Source organism: Salvelinus alpinus, chromosome 1 (assembly GCF_045679555.1).
Source record: "Salvelinus alpinus chromosome 1, SLU_Salpinus.1, whole genome shotgun sequence".
Lineage (NCBI taxonomy): Eukaryota > Metazoa > Chordata > Actinopteri > Salmoniformes > Salmonidae > Salvelinus > Salvelinus alpinus.
Window position 1 is genome coordinate 3,524,621 of NC_092086.1, and position 18,679 is coordinate 3,543,299.

Sequence of the window (18,679 nt, forward strand, 5' to 3'; positions counted from 1 at the left end):
CACTCAACCTGACTATACCACCCACTCAACCTGACTATACCACCCACTCAACCTGACTATACCACCCACTCAACCTGACTATACCACCCACTCAACCTGACTATACCACCCACTCAACCTGACTATACCACCCACTCAACCTGCCCATACCACCCACTCAACCTGCCCATACCACCCACTCAGCCTGACTATACCACCCACTCAACCTGACTATACCACCCACTCAACCTGACCCTACCACCCACTCAACCTGACTATACCACCCACTCAACCTGACTATACCACCCACTCAACCTGACTATACCACCCACTCAACCTGACTCTACCACCCACTCAACCTGACCATACCACCCACTCAACCATACCATACCACCCACTCAACCTGATTATACCACCCACTCAACCTGACCATACCACCCACTCAACCTGACTATACCACCCACTCAACCTGACTATACCACCCACTCAACCTGACTATACCACCCACTCAACCTGACCATACCACCCACTCAACCTGACTATACCACCCACTCAACCTGACCATACCACCCACTCAACCTGACTATACCACCCACTCAACCTGACCATACCACCCAGTCAACCTGACTATACCACCCACTCAACCTGACTATACCACCCACTCAACCTGACTATACCACCCACTCAACCTGACTATACCACCCACTCAACCTGACTATACCACCCACTCAACCTGACTATACCACCCACTCAACCTGACTATACCACCCACTCAACCTGACCCTACCACCCACTCAACCTGACTATACCACCCACTCAACCTGACTATACCACCCACTCAACCTGACCCTACCACCCACTCAACCTGACTATACCACCCACTCAACCTGACTATACCACCCACTCAACCTGACTATACCACCCACTCAACCTGACTATACCACCCACTCAACCTGACTATACCACCCACTCAACCTGACCCTACCACCCACTTAACCTGACCATACCACCCACTCAACCTGACTATACCACCCACTCAACCTGACCATACCACCCACTCAACCTGACTATACCACCCACTCAACCTGACTATACCACCCACTCAACCTGACAATACCACCCACTCAACCTGACCCTACCACCCACTCAACCTGACTATACCACCCACTCAACCTGACTATACCACCCACTCAACCTGACTATACCACCCACTCAACCTGACCCTACCACCCACTCAACCTGACCATACCACCCAGTCAACCTGACTATACCACCCACTCAACCTGACTATACCACCCACTCAACCTGACCCTACCACCCACTCAACCTGACCATACCACCCAGTCAACCTGACTATACCACCCACTCAACCTGACTATACCACCCACTCAACCTGACTATACCACCCACTCAACCTGACTATACCACCCACTCAACCTGACTATACCACCCACTCAACCTGACTATACCACCCACTCAACCTGACTATACCACCCACTCAACCTGACTATACCACCCACTCAACCTGACCATACCACCCACTCAACCTGACTATACCACCCACTCAACCTGACTATACCACCCACTCAACCTGACTATACCACCCACTCAACCTGACTATACCACCCACTCAACCTGACTATACCACCCACTCAACCTGACCATACCACCCACTCAACCTGACTATACCACCCACTCAACCTGACTATACCACCCACTCAACCTGACCATACCACCCACTCAACCTGACTATACCACCCACTCAACCTGACTATACCACCCACTCAACCTGACCATACCACCCACTCAACCTGACTATACCACCCACTCAACCTGACTATACCACCCACTCAACCTGACCATACCACCCACTCAACCTGACTATACCACCCACTCAACCTGACTATACCACCCACTCAATCTGACTATACCACCCACTCAACCTGACTATACCACCCACTCAACCTGACCCTACCACCCACTCAACCTGACTATACCACCCACTCAACCTGACTATACCACCCACTCAACCTGACTATACCACCCACTCAATCTGACTATACCACCCACTCAACCTGACTATACCACCCACTCAACCTGACCCTACCACCCACTCAACCTGACTATACCACCCACTCAACCTGACTATACCACCCACTCAACCTGACTATACCACCCACTCAACCTGACCCTACCACCCACTCAACCTGACTATACCACCCACTCAACCTGACTATACCACCCACTCAACCTGACTATACCACCCACTCAACCTGACCCTACCACCCACTCAACCTGACCATACCACCCAGTCAACCTGACTATACCACCCATTCAACCTGACTATACCACCCACTCAACCTGACTATACCACCCACTCAACCTGACTATACCACCCACTCAACCTGACTATACCACCCACTCAACCTGACTATACCACCCACTCAACCTGACCATACCACCCACTCAACCTGACTATACCACCCACTCAACCTGACTATACACCTGACTATACCACCCACTCAACCTGACTATACCACCCACTCAACCTGACTATACCACCCACTCAACCTGACTATACCACCCACTCAACCTGACTATACCACCCACTCAACCTGACTATACCACCCACTCAACCTGACTATACCACCCACTCAACCTGACTATACCACCCACTCAACCTGACTATACCACCCACTCAACCTGCCCATACCACCCACTCAACCTGCCCATACCACCCACTCAACCTGACTATACCACCCACTCAACCTGACTATACCACCCACTCAACCTGACCCTACCACCCACTCAACCTGACTATACCACCCACTCAACCTGACTATACCACCCACTCAACCTGACTATACCACCCACTCAACCTGACTATACCACCCACTCAACCTGACCATACCACCCACTCAACCATACCATACCACCCACTCAACCTGATTATACCACCCACTCAACCTGACTATACCACCCACTCAACCTGACTATACCACCCACTCAACCTGACTATACCACCCACTCAACCTGACTATACCACCCACTCAACCTGACTATACCACCCACTCAACCTGACCATACCACCCACTCAACCTGACTATACCACCCACTCAACCTGACTATACCACCCACTCAACCTGACTATACCACCCACTCAACCTGACCCTACCACCCACTCAACCTGACTATACCACCCACTCAACCTGACTATACCACCCACTCAACCTGACCCTACCACCCACTCAACCCTACTATACCACCCACTCAACCTGACTATACCACCCACTCAACCTGACTATACCACCCACTCAACCTGACTATACCACCCACTCAACCTGACTATACCACCCACTCAACCTGACTATACCACCCACTCAACCTGACTATACCACCCACTCAACCTGACTATACCACCCACTCAACCTGACTATACCACCCACTCAACCTGACTATACCACCCACTCAACCTGACTATACCACCCACTCAACCTGACTATACCACCCACTCAACCTGCCCATACCACCCACTCAACCTGCCCATACCACCCACTCAGCCTGACTATACCACCCACTCAACCTGACTATACCACCCACTCAACCTGACCCTACCACCCACTCAACCTGACTATACCACCCACTCAACCTGACTATACCACCCACTCAACCTGACTATACCACCCACTCAACCTGACTCTACCACCCACTCAACCTGACCATACCACCCACTCAACCATACCATACCACCCACTCAACCTGATTATACCACCCACTCAACCTGACCATACCACCCACTCAACCTGACTATACCACCCACTCAACCTGACTATACCACCCACTCAACCTGACTATACCACCCACTCAACCTGACCATACCACCCACTCAACCTGACTATACCACCCACTCAACCTGACCATACCACCCACTCAACCTGACTATACCACCCACTCAACCTGACCATACCACCCAGTCAACCTGACTATACCACCCACTCAACCTGACTATACCACCCACTCAACCTGACTATACCACCCACTCAACCTGACTATACCACCCACTCAACCTGACTATACCACCCACTCAACCTGACTATACCACCCACTCAACCTGACTATACCACCCACTCAACCTGACCATACCACCCACTCAACCTGACTATACCACCCACTCAACCTGACTATACCACCCACTCAACCTGACCATACCACCCACTCAACCTGACTATACCACCCACTCAACCTGACTATACCACCCACTCAACCTGACCATACCACCCACTCAACCTGACTATACCACCCACTCAACCTGACTATACCACCCACTCAACCTGACTATACCACCCACTCAACCTGACTATACCACCCACTCAACCTGACTATACCACCCACTCAACCTGACTATACCACCCACTCAACCTGCCCATACCACCCACTCAACCTGCCCATACCACCCACTCAGCCTGACTATACCACCCACTCAACCTGACTATACCACCCACTCAACCTGACCCTACCACCCACTCAACCTGACTATACCATCCACTCAACCTGACTATACCACCCACTCAACCTGACTATACCACCCACTCAACCTGACTATACCACCCACTCAACCTGACTCTACCACCCACTCAACCTGACCATACCACCCACTCAACCATACCATACCACCCACTCAACCTGATTATACCACCCACTCAACCTGACTATACCACCCACTCAACCTGACTATACCACCCACTCAACCGGACTATACCACCCACTCAACCTGACTATACCACCCACTCAACCTGACTATACCACCCACTCAACCTGACTATACCACCCACTCAACCTGACCATACCACCCACTCAACCTGACTATACCACCCACTCAACCTGACTATACCACCCACTCAACCTGACTATACCACCCACTCAACCTGACCCTACCACCCACTCAACCTGACTATACCACCCACTCAACCTGACTATACCACCCACTCAACCTGACTATACCACCCACTCAACCTGACTATACCACCCACTCAACCTGACTATACCACCCACTCAACCTGACTATACCACCCACTCAACCTGACTATACCACCCACTCAACCTGACTATACCACCCACTCAACCTGACTATACCACCCACTCAACCTGACTATACCACCCACTCAACCTGACTATACCACCCACTCAACCTGACTATACCACCCACTCAACCTGACTATACCACCCACTCAACCTGCCCATACCACCCACTCAACCTGCCCATACCACCCACTCAGCCTGACTATACCACCCACTCAACCTGACTATACCACCCACTCAACCTGACCCTACCACCCACTCAACCTGACTATACCACCCACTCAACCTGACTATACCACCCACTCAACCTGACTATACCACCCACTCAACCTGACTATACCACCCACTCAACCTGACTCTACCACCCACTCAACCTGACCATACCACCCACTCAACCATACCATACCACCCACTCAACCTGATTATACCACCCACTCAACCTGACCATACCACCCACTCAACCTGACTATACCACCCACTCAACCTGACTATACCACCCACTCAACCTGACTATACCACCCACTCAACCTGACCATACCACCCACTCAACCTGACTATACCACCCACTCAACCTGACCATACCACCCACTCAACCTGACTATACCACCCACTCAACCTGACCATACCACCCAGTCAACCTGACTATACCACCCACTCAACCTGACTATACCACCCACTCAACCTGACTATACCACCCACTCAACCTGACTATACCACCCACTCAACCTGACTATACCACCCACTCAACCTGACTATACCACCCACTCAACCTGACTATACCACCCACTCAACCTGACCATACCACCCACTCAACCTGACTATACCACCCACTCAACCTGACTATACCACCCACTCAACCTGACCATACCACCCACTCAACCTGACTATACCACCCACTCAACCTGACTATACCACCCACTCAACCTGACCATACCACCCACTCAACCTGACTATACCACCCACTCAACCTGACCATACCACCCACTCAACCTGACCATACCACCCACTCAACCTGACTATACCACCCACTCAACCTGACTATACCACCCACTCAATCTGACTATACCACCCACTCAACCTGACTATACCACCCACTCAACCTGACCCTACCACCCACTCAACCTGACTATACCACCCACTCAACCTGACTATACCACCCACTCAACCTGACTATACCACCCACTCAATCTGACTATACCACCCACTCAACCTGACTATACCACCCACTCAACCTGACCCTACCACCCACTCAACCTGACTATACCACCCACTCAACCTGACTATACCACCCACTCAACCTGACTATACCACCCACTCAACCTGACCCTACCACCCACTCAACCTGACTATACCACCCACTCAACCTGACTATACCACCCACTCAACCTGACTATACCACCCACTCAACCTGACCCTACCACCCACTCAACCTGACTATACCACCCACTCAACCTGACTATACCACCCACTCAACCTGACTATACCACCCACTCAACCTGACTATACCACCCACTCAACCTGACTATACCACCCACTCAACCTGACTATACCACCCACTCAACCTGACCCTACCACCCACTCAACCTGACTATACCACCCACTCAACCTGACTATACCACCCACTCAACCTGACTATACCACAGACTCAACCTGACCATACCACCCACTCAACCTGACTATACCACCCACTCAACCTGACTATACCACCCACTCAACCTGACTATACCACCCACTCAACCTGACTATACCACCCACTCACCCTGACCATACCACCCACTCAACCTGACCATACCACCCACTCAACCTGACTATACCACCCACTCAACCTGACTATACCACCCACTCAATCTGACTATACCACCCACTCAACCTGACTATACCACCCACTCAACCTGACTATACCACCCACTCAACCTGACCATACCACCCACTCAACCTGACCATACCACCCACTCAACCTGACTATACCACCCACTCAACCTGACTATACCACCCACTCAACCTGACTATACCACCCACTCAACCTGACTATACCACCCACTCAACCTGACTATACCACCCACTCAACCTGACTATACCACCCACTTAGCGGTGTTTAGCGCTGTTGTTCGGTTAGCGGTGTTTAGCACTGATGTTTGGTTAGCGGTGTTTAGCACTGTTGTTTGGTTAGCGGTGTTTAGCGCTGTTGTTTGGTTAGCGGTGTTTAGCACTGATGTTTGGTTAGCGGTGTTTAGCACTGTTGTTCGGTTAGCGGTGTTTAGCGCTGTTGTTCGGTTAGCGGTGTTTAGCGCTGTTGTTTGGTTAGCGGTGTTTAGCACTGTTGTTTGGTTAGCGGTGTTTAGCGCTGTTGTTTGGTTAGCGGTGTTTAGCACTGATGTTTGGTTAGCGGTGTTTAGCACTGTTGTTCGGTTAGCGGTGTTTAGCACTGATGTTTGGTTAGCGGTGTTTAGCACTGATGTTTGGTTAGCGGTGTTTAGCGCTGTTGTTCGGTTAGCGATGTTTAGCGCTGTTGTTTGGTTAGCGGTGTTTAGCACTGATGTTTGGTTAGCGGTGTTTAGCACTGATGTTTGGTTAGCGGTGTTTAGCACTGTTGTTTGGTTAGCGGTGTTTAGCACTGTTGTTTGGTTAGCGGTGTTTAGCGCTGTTGTTTGGTTAGCGGTGTTTAGCGCTGTTGTTTGGTTAGCGGTGTTTAGCACTGTTGTTTGGTTAGCGGTGTTTAGCACTGTTGTTTGGTTAGCGGTGTTTAGCACTGTTGTTTGGTTAGCGGTGTTTAGCGCTGATGTTTGGTTAGCGGTGTTTAGCACTGTTGTTTGGTTAGCGGTGTTTAGCGCTGTTGTTTGGTTAGCGGTGTTTAGCGCTGTTGTTTGGTTAGCGGTGTTTCTGTAGCACGAGATGGCGTTTTCAAAACAAATGGCCTACTTAATTGATGTAAATAATCACGATATCATTCTGCAAGGTAAACATAGGCTAGTTTGTAGCTAGTTAACGTTACATAGAGAATGTGTGTTTTTGGGGGGAAGCTTTTCCATCTTTCAGAAGACAGTTAGGCCTGTCATTAGCATCATTATATGTTTCCTTTTCCTTCATGGTGTTGAAACCTGGACATTTTCCTTCCCATTATGCCTCCACTATATCCTCCCACTACACCACTCGTATTTAGCCTTTAGAAACCACGTGTAAAGCGTGTCTATAACCCTCCCCAGTTTTGCCTTTTAAATCCAATTTTAATGCGTTTATATGGACAGGTGGCACCTGATCTTAGATCAGCACTCGTACTCAGAGAGGCTTTGTGGATACGGGCACCGATGTCCCTGTTCTACTGTAACCCTCTCCTCCAGTCTCTAAAGGCCTTGAGTCCCTGTTCTACTGTAACCCTCTCCTCCAGTCTCTAAAGGCCTTGAGTCCCTGTTCTACTGTAATCCTCTCCTCCAGTCTCTAAAGGCCTTGAGTCCCTGTTCTACTGTAACCCTCTCCTCCAGTCTCTAAAGGCCTTGAGTCCCTGTTCTACTGTAACCCTCTCCTCCAGTCTCTAAAGGCCTTGAGTCCCTGTTCTACTGTAACCCTCTCCTCCGGTCTCTAAAGGCCTTGAGTCCCTGTTCTACTGTAATCCTCTCCTCCAGTCTCTAAAGGCCTTGAGTCCCTGTTCTACTGTAACTCTCTCCTCCAGTCTCTAAAGGCCTTGAGTCCCTGTTCTACTGTAATCCTCTCCTCTAGTCTCTAAAGGCCTTGAGTCCCTGTTCTACTGTAATCCTCTCCTCCAGTCTCTAAAGGCCTTGAGTCCCTGTTCTACTGTAATCCTCTCCTCCAGTCTCTAAAGGCCTTGAGTCCCTGTTCTACTGTAATCCTCTCCTCCAGTCTCTAAAGGCCTTGAGTCCCTGTTCTACTGTAATCCTCTCCTCCAGTCTCTAAAGGTCCCTGTTCTACTGTAATCCTCTCCTCCAGTCTCTAAAGGCCTTGAGTCCCTGTTCTACTGTAATCCTTTCCTCCAGTCTCTAAAGGCCTTGAGTCCCTGTTCTACTGTAATCCTCTCCTCCAGTCTCTAAAGGCCTTGAGTCCCTGTTCTACTGTAACCCTCTCCTCCAGTCTCTAAAGGCCTTGAGTCCCTGTTCTACTGTAATCCTCTCCTCCAGTCTCTAAAGGCCTTGAGTCCCTGTTCTACTGTAATCCTCTCCTCCAGTCTATAAAAGGCCTTGAGTCCCAGTTCTACTGTAATCCTCTCCTCCAGTCTCTAAAGGCCTTGAGTCCCTGTTCTACTGTAAACCCTCTCCTCCAGTCTCTAAAGGCCTTGAGTCCCTGTTCTACTGTAATCCTCTCCTCCAGTCTCTAAAGGCCTTGAGTCCCTGTTCTACTGTAAACCCTCTCCTCCAGTCTCTAAAGGCCTTGAGTCCCTGTTCTACTGTAACCTTCTCCTCCAGTCTCTAAAGGCCTTGAGTCCCTGTTCTACTGTAACCCTCTCCTCCAGTCTCTAAAGGCCTTGAGTCCCTGTTCTACTGTAATCCTTTCCTCCAGTCTCTAAAGGCCTTGAGTCCCTGTTCTACTGTAATCCTCTCCTCCAGTCTCTAAAGGCCTTGAGTCCCTGTTCTACTGTAATCCTCTCCTCCAGTCTCTAAAGGCCTTGAGTCCCTGTTCTACTGTAACCCTCTCCTCCAGTCTCTATGATTTATAAAGGCCTTGAGTCCCTGTTCTACTGTAATCCTCTCCTCTAGTCTCTAAAGGCCTAGAGTCCCTGTTCTACTGTAATCCTCTCCTCCAGTCTCTAAAGGCCTTGAGTCCCTGTTCTACTGTAACCCTCTCATCCAGTCTCTAAAGGCCTTGAGTCCCTGTTCTACTGTAATCCTCTCCTCCAGTCTCTAAAGGCCTTGAGTCCCTGTTCTACTGTAATCCTCACCTCCAGTCTCTAAAGGCCTTGAGTCCCTGTTCTACTGTAACCCTCTCCTCCAGTCTCTAAAGGCCTTGAGTCCCTGTTCTACTGTAACCCTCTCCTCCAGTCTCTATGATTTATAAAGGCCTTGAGTCCCTGTTCTACTGTAATCCTCTCCTCTAGTCTCTAAAGGCCTAGAGTCCCTGTTCTACTGTAATCCTCTCCTCCAGTCTCTAAAGGCCTTGAGTCCCTGTTCTACTGTAACCCTCTCCTCCAGTCTCTAAAGGCCTTGAGTCCCTGTTCTACTGTAATCCTCTCCTCCAGTCTCTAAAGGCCTTGAGTCCCTGTTCTACTGTAATCCTCACCTCCAGTCTCTAAAGGCCTTGAGTCCCTGTTCTACTGTAATCCTCTCTCCTGATGCACTGCAGCTCATACCGGACCTACCTTACCTTACCCTTCATCATATATCTCGTTATATATTATATATATATATATATATATATATATATATATGTATATTTATGTACATTCTGACATATATATATCTACACAGATATACATGCATGTTACTGATCTATTTATGTACGATGGTATATAAATGTTCTCATATATCTATGGAATATATATATATATATTTGTGATGTGTGTCTGTGTCTGCTGTTAAAGATAGGGTGAGGTTAAACAAGCAGGTATATAGTATATTCTCGGGTCCCCCTGCACCCCCATCTGTCCTGCTGGTTGGGGGATCGTGGTGGGGCTGGTTAGCCAGTTTAGGATTAGCGGGTCAATGCTAGCAAAGCTAAGGTGTTAGAGTTAGAGGGTGAGTCATTAACTGTTTGCAATTAATGCTAGTTTAGCTTAATTGTTAGCTGCTAATGCTAGTTATTGGCTAACACTACATTAGCGTCAGGGTTAACCGCTACTGGTAGTTTAGCCACAGGGTCTAGCAGTGATTCCTAGTTTAAGGTTAGCTACTAATGCTGTTTCAGTGACATCGTTTGCTGCTAATGCTAATTTAGCCCCAGGACTAGCAGTGATGGCTAGTTTGGGGTTAGCTGCTAATGGTAGTTTAGCCCCAGGACTAGCAGTGATTCCTAGTTTAAGGTTAGCTACTAATGCTAGTTCAGTGACAGGGTTAGCTTCCAATGCTATTTTAGCCCCAGAGCTAGCAGTGATGGCTAGTTTGGGGTTAGCTACTAATGCTAGTTTAGCCCCAGGACTAGCAGTGATTCCTAGTTTAAGGTTAGCTACTAATGCTAGTTCAGTGACAGGGTTAGCTTCCAATGCTATTTTAGCCCCAGAGCAAGCAGTGATGGCTAGTTTGGGGTTAGCTACTAATGCTAGTTTAGCCCCAGGACTAGCAGTGATTCCTAGTTTAAGGTTAGCTACTAATGCTAGTTCAGTGACAGGGTTAGCTTCCAATGCTATTTTAGCCCCAGGACTAGCAGTGATGGCTAGTTTGGGGTTAGCTGCTAATGGTAGTTTAGCCCCAGGACTAGCAGTGATTCCTAGTTTAAGGTTAGCTACTAATGCTAGTTCAGTGACAGGGTTAGCTTCCAATGCTATTTTAGCCCCAGGACTAGCAGTGATGGCTAGTTTGGGGTTAGCTGCTAATGGTAGTTTAGCCCCAGGACTAGCAGTGATGGCTAGTTTGGGGTTAGCTGCTAATGGTAGTTTAACCCCCGGAAGTTAGGTGCTAAGGCTAGTTTATCCCCAGGATTAGCCGATAGTTTTAGCGTAGCCGGGGTCAGAGCGGGCTACAGCTAGATTAGCGGAGCAGGGTTAGCGCGGCTACAGCTAGATTAGCGGAGCAGGGTTAGCGCGGCTGCAGCTAGATTAGCGGAGCAGGGTTAGCGCGGCTACAGCTAGATTAGCGGAGCAGGGTTAGAGGTTAACAGTGGGTTTCTGTGTTGAAGGTTGTCGCGGCTCAGAAGCCACCCCTCACGGTTCCCCCACCCGGTCCCGCGGCCCCCAAGGCAGCTCCAGCGAGGAGATATGGGTGCTGCGCAAGCCTGGGCCAGGTAACCCCGCCCCCCCGGCGCAGCCCTGCCTGACCCCTGACCTGTGGCGTTGTCTACAGATAGAAGCTGCCCCTAACCACAGATCTAGATCAGATTTTTCAGGCTAATACTATAGGGCAAGGCAACACAATGGCCCTATAGGATCTGACCTAGAATCAGTGGATAGGGGCACCTTAGAGACCCAGCTATCCCTCCATTATGTCCAGAGCTGAACAGAGCCCAGTACCTACCTGGCAGTACCTGGTCCCTGGCTGTACCTGGCAGTACCTGGTCCCTGGCTGTGTGTGTAGGGCTGCGGTCATTATCTATCTATCTATATCTATCTCTCTCTCTCTCTATCTCTCTATTGTTCTATCGTTCTATCTATCTATCTACGTTCTATCTATATATCTATCGTTCTATCTATCTATCTATCTATCTATCTATCTATCTATATATCTATCAATATATCTACGTTCTATCTATATATCTACGTTCTATCTATCTATCTATCTATCTATCTATCTATCTATCTATCTATCTATCTATCTATCTATCTATCTACCTATCTATCTATCTATCTATCTATCTATCTATCTATCTATCTATCTATCTATCGTTCTATCTATCTATCTATCTATCTATCTATCTGCATGGGTCTTTAGTCTCTCTGTCTGCTCTGTCAGTCATCAGGCCTGCGTTAATCTCTGTGTGTGTGTGTGTGTGTGTGTTTAAGTGTGTCAGTCACTCCGTCAATCACCTCGTCCGTCCTAGTCGTGAACACATGCTGTTGAGTGGGCTGCTGTCCAGTGCATTGTAGCAGAGAAACACATATGTCACCTGACTCTGTGTTAACACACCAGTGTGTGTGTGTGTGTGTGTGTGTGTGTGTGTGTGTGTGTGTGTGTGTGGTGTGTGTGTGTGTGTGTGTGTGTGTGTGTGTGTGTGTGTGTGTGTGTGTGTGTGTGGTGTGTGTGTGTGTGTGTGTGTGTGTGGTGTGTGTGTGTGTGTGTGTGTGTGTGTGTGTGTGTGTGTATGTGTGTGTGTGTGTGTGTGTGTGTGTGTGTTGACCAGGTGGAGACCGTAGTAGCGTGGGGAGCTCTGGCAGCGTGACCAGTGTGAGGTCATCAGGGAGTGGTCAGAGTGCCGGGAGCTCCACCCACATTCTCCACGCGCAGGCCGAGGGGGTTAAGGTGAGGAGCACACACACACACACACACACACACACACACACACACACACACACACACACACACACACACACACACACACACACACACACACACACACACACACACCACACCACACCACACACACACACACACACACACCCTGTAGCTCCTGGCGACAGTGCTGTCTCTCTCTGTGTGTTGTATAGAACTAAAGGCTGTGTTGTTTCTCCCTGTAGCTCCTGGCGACAGTGCTGTCTCTCTCTGTGTGTTGTATAGAACTAAAGGCTGTGTTGTTTCTCCCTGTAGCTCCTGGCGACAGTGCTGTCTCTCTCTGTGTGTTGTATAGAACTAAAGGCTGTGTTGTTTCTCCCTGTAGCTCCTGGCGACAGTGCTGTCTCTCTCTGTGTGTTGTATAGAACTAAAGGCTGTGTTGTTTCTCCCTGTAGCTCCTGGTGACAGTGCTGTCTCTCTCTGTGTGTTGTATAGAACTAAAGGCTGTGTTGTTTCTCCCTGTAGCTCCTGGCGACAGTGCTGTCTCAGTCTGCCAAAGCCAAAGAGCACCTGCTGGAACAGTCCAAGTCTGTAGAGCTATCTACAGGTAGGTGTGTGTGTGTGTGTGTGTGTGTGTGTGTGTGTGTGTGTGTGTGTGTGTGTGTGTGTGTGTGTGTGTGTGTGTGTGTGTGTGTGTGTGTGTGTGTGTGTGTGTGTGTGTGTGTGTGTGTGTGTGTGTGTGTGTGTGGTAATCTACAGGTACACATCACTCCAGTGAGAGAGAGGGATGGGGAGAGAGAGAGAGAGAGAGAGAGAGATGAGAGAGAGAGAGAGAGAGAGAGAGACAGAGGGGGTGAGGGAGATATAGAGAGCGTCATCTGTTCCCTTTAAAACTGCATTATAGCAATCGCACACACACACACACACACTCACTCACTCTCACACACACACAGACACAGACACAGACACAGACACAGACCACACACACACACACACACACACACACACACACACACACCACACACACACACACACACACACACAGGGATCTGAATCTTGGCGGCTCTGTCATCCAGATGGCCAGTAGTTAGTAGAGGAGGCCTGTGATTGGCTGACAAGGCCAGTTACTGAGGAGGAGGTGAAACCTGATTGGTTATTCACACGGTGAATGAGGGGGATCGGTTGTATAGAAAGAAATGGTGGGACAGGATTGGTTGGGTCAAATAATGAAAATATGAGTGGTTGAGCTCGACCCAACGACAGTGTGTGTTACCTCCAGGCTCCGCCTCTGCCTCTAGACAGTCGAGCCAATCAGGATGCCCGCTCCACGAAGCTCCACCCTATGACGCCACGGCAACCTGGAAGGGGGAGGGGCAAGGCGAGGGGAAGGTAAGACAGACAGACGGAAAGACACTCCTCCTCTCAGAGTCATCACTCACACACTTCCTGCTTCACTGCGTCCCTCTCCTCACCGAAACGTCCCTCTTCCCTTCAGCTTCTCTCACACACTCTCCACCAACGACAGAAACACACACAGACGGAGACACACACACCCACAACCGCGGACACACACACACACACACGGAATCACGGACACACACACACACACACCCGGCATCACGGACACACACACACACACACACACCCAGAACCACGGACACACACACAGAACCACGGACACACGGACACACAGTCTCGAACACGGAGACACACCCATAACCACGGACACACGCGAACACGGACACAAACGGACACACAGACACACACGGACACACAGACACACAGTCTCGAACACGGACACACAGACACACACGGACACACAGACACACACGGACACACAGACACACACACACACACACACAGAACCACGGACACACAGACACACACCCAGGATGTCCAAACACTTACTCTCTCAGCTGGCCTCGTCCTTATTGCGAGTATTCGGTTGCAGCCATGACACGGTGAGTGTGTGTGTGTGTGTGTGGGTGTGTGTGTGTGTGTGTGTGTGTGTGTGTGTGTGTGTGTGTGTGTGTGTGTGTGTGTGTGTGTGTGTGTGTGTGTGTGTGTGTGTGTGTGTGTGTGTGGGTGCTCCGGTCTGAGTGTGTGTGTTATCTGCATTTCTGTCATCTCTCTCTTCCTCCTCCTCTATCTGTCTCTTCCTCTTCCTCGGTCTGTTCTGTCACTCCTCTGAGAGAGATTCTGTTCTATCTGTCTCATCCTCCTCCTCTATCTGTCTCTGTTCAGTCTTCTCTCCTTTCAGTTCCTCCTCCATCCCTGTGTTCCTCCTCCATCCCTGTGTTCCTCCTCCTCCATCCCTGTGTTCCTCCTCCTCCATCCCTGTGTTCCTCCTCCTCCATCCCTGTGTTCCTCCTCCTCCATCTCTGTGTTCCTCCTCCTCCATCCCTGTGTTCCTCCTCCTCCATCCCTGTGTTCCTCCTCCTCCATCCCTGTGTTCCTCCTCCTCCATCCCTGTGTTCCTCCTCCATCCCTGTGTTCCTCCTCCTCCATCTCTGTGTTCCTCCTCCTCCATCCCTGTGTTCCTCCTCCTCCATCTCTGTGTTCCTCCTCCATCTCTGTGTTCCTCCTCCTCCATCCCTGTGTTCCTCCTCCTCCATCCCTGTGTTCCTCCTCCTCCATCCCTGTGTTCCTCCTCCTCCATCCCTGTGTTCCTCCTCCATCCCTGTGTTCCTCCTCCATCTCTGTGTTCCTCCTCCTCCATCCCTGTGTTCCTCCTCCATCCCTGTGTTCCTCCTCCATCTCTGTGTTCCTCCTCCATCCCTGTGTTCCTCCTCCATCCCTGTGTTCCTCCTCCTCCATCCCTGTGTTCCTCCTCCTCCATCTCTGTGTTCCTCCTCCTCCATCCCTGTGTTCCTCCTCCATCTCTGTGTTCCTCCTCCTCCATCCCTGTGTTCCTCCTCCTCCATCCCTGTGTTCCTCCTCCATCTCTGTGTTCCTCCTCCATCCCTGTGTTCCTCCTCCTCCATCCCTGTGTTCCTCCTCCTCCATCTCTGTGTTCCTCCTCCTCCATCCCTGTGTTCCTCCTCCATCTCTGTGTTCCTCCTCCTCCATCCCTGTGTTCCTCCTCCTCCATCTCTGTGTTCCTCCTCCATCTCTGTGTTCCTCCTCCTCCATCTCTGTGTTCCTCCTCCATCTCTGTGTTCCTCCTCCTCCATCCCTGTGTTCCTCCTCCATCCCTGTGTTCCTCCTCCATCTCTGTGTTCCTCCTCCATCTCTGTGTTCCTCCTCCTCCATCCCTGTGTTCCTCCTCCATCTCTGTGTTCCTCCTCCATCTCTGTGTTCCTCCTCCTCCATCCCTGTGTTCCTCCTCCTCCATCTCTGTGTTCCTCCTCCTCCATCCCTGTGTTCCTCCTCCTCCATCCCTGTGTTCCTCCTCCTCCATCCCTGTGTTCCTCCTCCTCCATCCCTGTGTTCCTCCTCCATCCCTGTGTTCCTCCCTCCTCCATCCCTGTGTTCCTCCTCCTCCATCCCTGTGTTCCTCCTCCTCCATCTCTGTGTTCCTCCTCCTCCATCTCTGTGTTCCTCCTCCTCCATCTCTGTGTTCCTCCTCCTCCATCTCTGTGTTCCTCCTCCATCTCTGTGTTCCTCCTCCTCCATCCCTGTGTTCCTCCTCCATCTCTGTGTTCCTCCTCCATCTCTGTGTTCCTCCTCCTCCATCCCTGTGTTCCTCCTCCATCTCTGTGTTCCTCCTCCTCCATCCCTGTGTTCCTCCTCCATCTCTGTGTTCCTCCTCCATCTCTGTGTTCCTCCTCCTCCATCCCTGTGTTCCTCCTCCTCCATCTCTGTGTTCCTCCTCCTCCATCCCTGTGTTCCTCCTCCTCCATCCCTGTGTTCCTCCTCCTCCATCTCTGTGTTCCTCCTCCTCCATCTCTGTGTTCCTCCTCCATCTCTGTGTTCCTCCTCCTCCATCTCTGTGTTCCTCCTCCATCCCTGTGTTCCTCCTCCATCTCTGTGTTCCTCCTCCTCCATCCCTGTGTTCCTCCTCCTCCATCCCTGTGTTCCTCCTCCTCCATCCCTGTGTTCCTCCTCCATCCCTGTGTTCCTCCTCCTCCATCTCTGTGTTCCTCCTCCATCTCTGTGTTCCTCCTCCTCCATCCCTGTGTTCCTCCTCCATCTCTGTGTTCCTCCTCCATCCCTGTGTTCCTCCTCCATCTCTGTGTTCCTCCTCCATCTCTGTGTTCCTCCTCCTCCATCTCTGTGTTCCTCCTCCATCTCTGTGTTCCTCCTCCTCCTTCCCTGTGTTCCTCCTCCATCTCTGTGTTCCTCCTCCATCTCTGTGTTCCTCCTCCTCCATCCCTGTGTTCCTCCTCCATCTCTGTGTTCCTCCTCCATCTCTGTGTTCCTCCTCCTCCATCCCTGTGTTCCTCCTCCTCCATCCCTGTGTTCCTCCTCCTCCATCCCTGTGTTCCTCCTCCTCCATCTCTGTGTTCCTCCTCCATCCCTGTGTTCCTCCTCCATCTCTGTGTTCCTCCTCCTCCATCTCTGTGTTCCTCCTCCTCCATCTCTGTGTTCCTCCTCCATCTCTGTGTTCCTCCTTCCTCCATCTCTGTGTTCCTCCTCCATCTCTGTGTTCCTCCTCCTCCATCCCTGTGTTCCTCCTCCATCCCTGTGTTCCTCCTCCATCTCTGTGTTCCTCCTCCTCCATCCCTGTGTTCCTCCTCCATCTCTGTGTTCCTCCTCCTCCATCCCTGTGTTCCTCCTCCATCTCTGTGTTCCTCCTCCATCTCTGTGTTCCTCCTCCTCCATCTCTGTGTTCCTCCTCCTCCATCCCTGTGTTCCTCCTCCATCCCTGTGTTCCTCCTCCATCTCTGTGTTCCTCCTCCTCCATCCCTGTGTTCCTCCTCCATCTCTGTGTTCCTCCTCCATCCCTGTGTTCCTCCTCCTCCATCTCTGTGTTCCTCCTCCTCCATCTCTGTGTTCCTCCTCCTCCATCTCTGTGTTCCTCCTCCTCCATCCCTGTGTTCCTCCTCCTCCATCTCTGTGTTCCTCCTCCTCCATCCCTGTGTTCCTCCTCCTCCATCTCTGTGTTCCTCCTCCTCCATCCCTGTGTTCCTCCTCCTCCATCTCTGTGTTCCTCCTCCTCCATCCCTGTGTTCCTCCTCCTCCATCCCTGTGTTCCTCCTCCTCCATCTCTGTGTTCCTCCTCCTCCATCTCTGTGTTCCTCCTCCTCCATCTCTGTGTTCCTCCTCCTCCATCTCTGTGTTCCTCCTCCATCTCTGTGTTCCTCCTCCTCCATCCCTGTGTTCCTCCTCCTCCATCTCTGTGTTCCTCCTCCTCCATCCCTGTGTTCCTTGTTTGCTGCCCAGGGACGTTGTTTTGTGTTCTCTAAACCTCTCTGATATGAGCCTATACTATATATATATATATATACAGTATATATATATATATACTATTCTATACTGGATATATACTATACTATATATATTATACCATATTGGATATATACTATATATATACACTATACCATACTGGATATATACTATACTCTATATACATTTACTATACTGTATATATACTATACTGTATATATACTATACTGGATATATACTATACTGGATATATACTATACTGGATATGT

At 50.3% G+C, this 18,679-nt stretch overlaps 2 protein-coding genes across 6 annotated transcripts in view; both read left to right on the forward strand.

Annotated features, from left to right (window-relative positions):
- Positions 1-14,816, forward strand: part of LOC139568932 (caskin-1-like) — a 111,307-nt gene extending 96,491 nt beyond the window's left edge. For 2 of the 5 annotated variants that reach the window (XM_071390942.1, XM_071390944.1), the window contains 4 exons: positions 11,836-11,940; positions 12,994-13,112; positions 13,608-13,689; positions 14,362-14,816. In XM_071390942.1, coding sequence (XP_071247043.1) covers positions 11,836-11,940; positions 12,994-13,112; positions 13,608-13,689; positions 14,362-14,801 — 746 coding nt within the window. In that variant the 3' untranslated portion in view covers positions 14,802-14,816. Of the gene's footprint in view, positions 1-11,835; positions 11,941-12,993; positions 13,113-13,257; positions 13,561-13,607; positions 13,690-14,361 lie in introns of those variants that run through there. The other 3 variants (XM_071390943.1, XM_071390946.1, XM_071390945.1) reach the window with 2 other exon arrangements.
- Positions 1-18,679, forward strand: part of LOC139569071 (phosphoribosyl pyrophosphate synthase-associated protein 2) — a 393,458-nt gene that overhangs the window by 149,841 nt on the left and 224,938 nt on the right. The window lies entirely within an intron of this gene.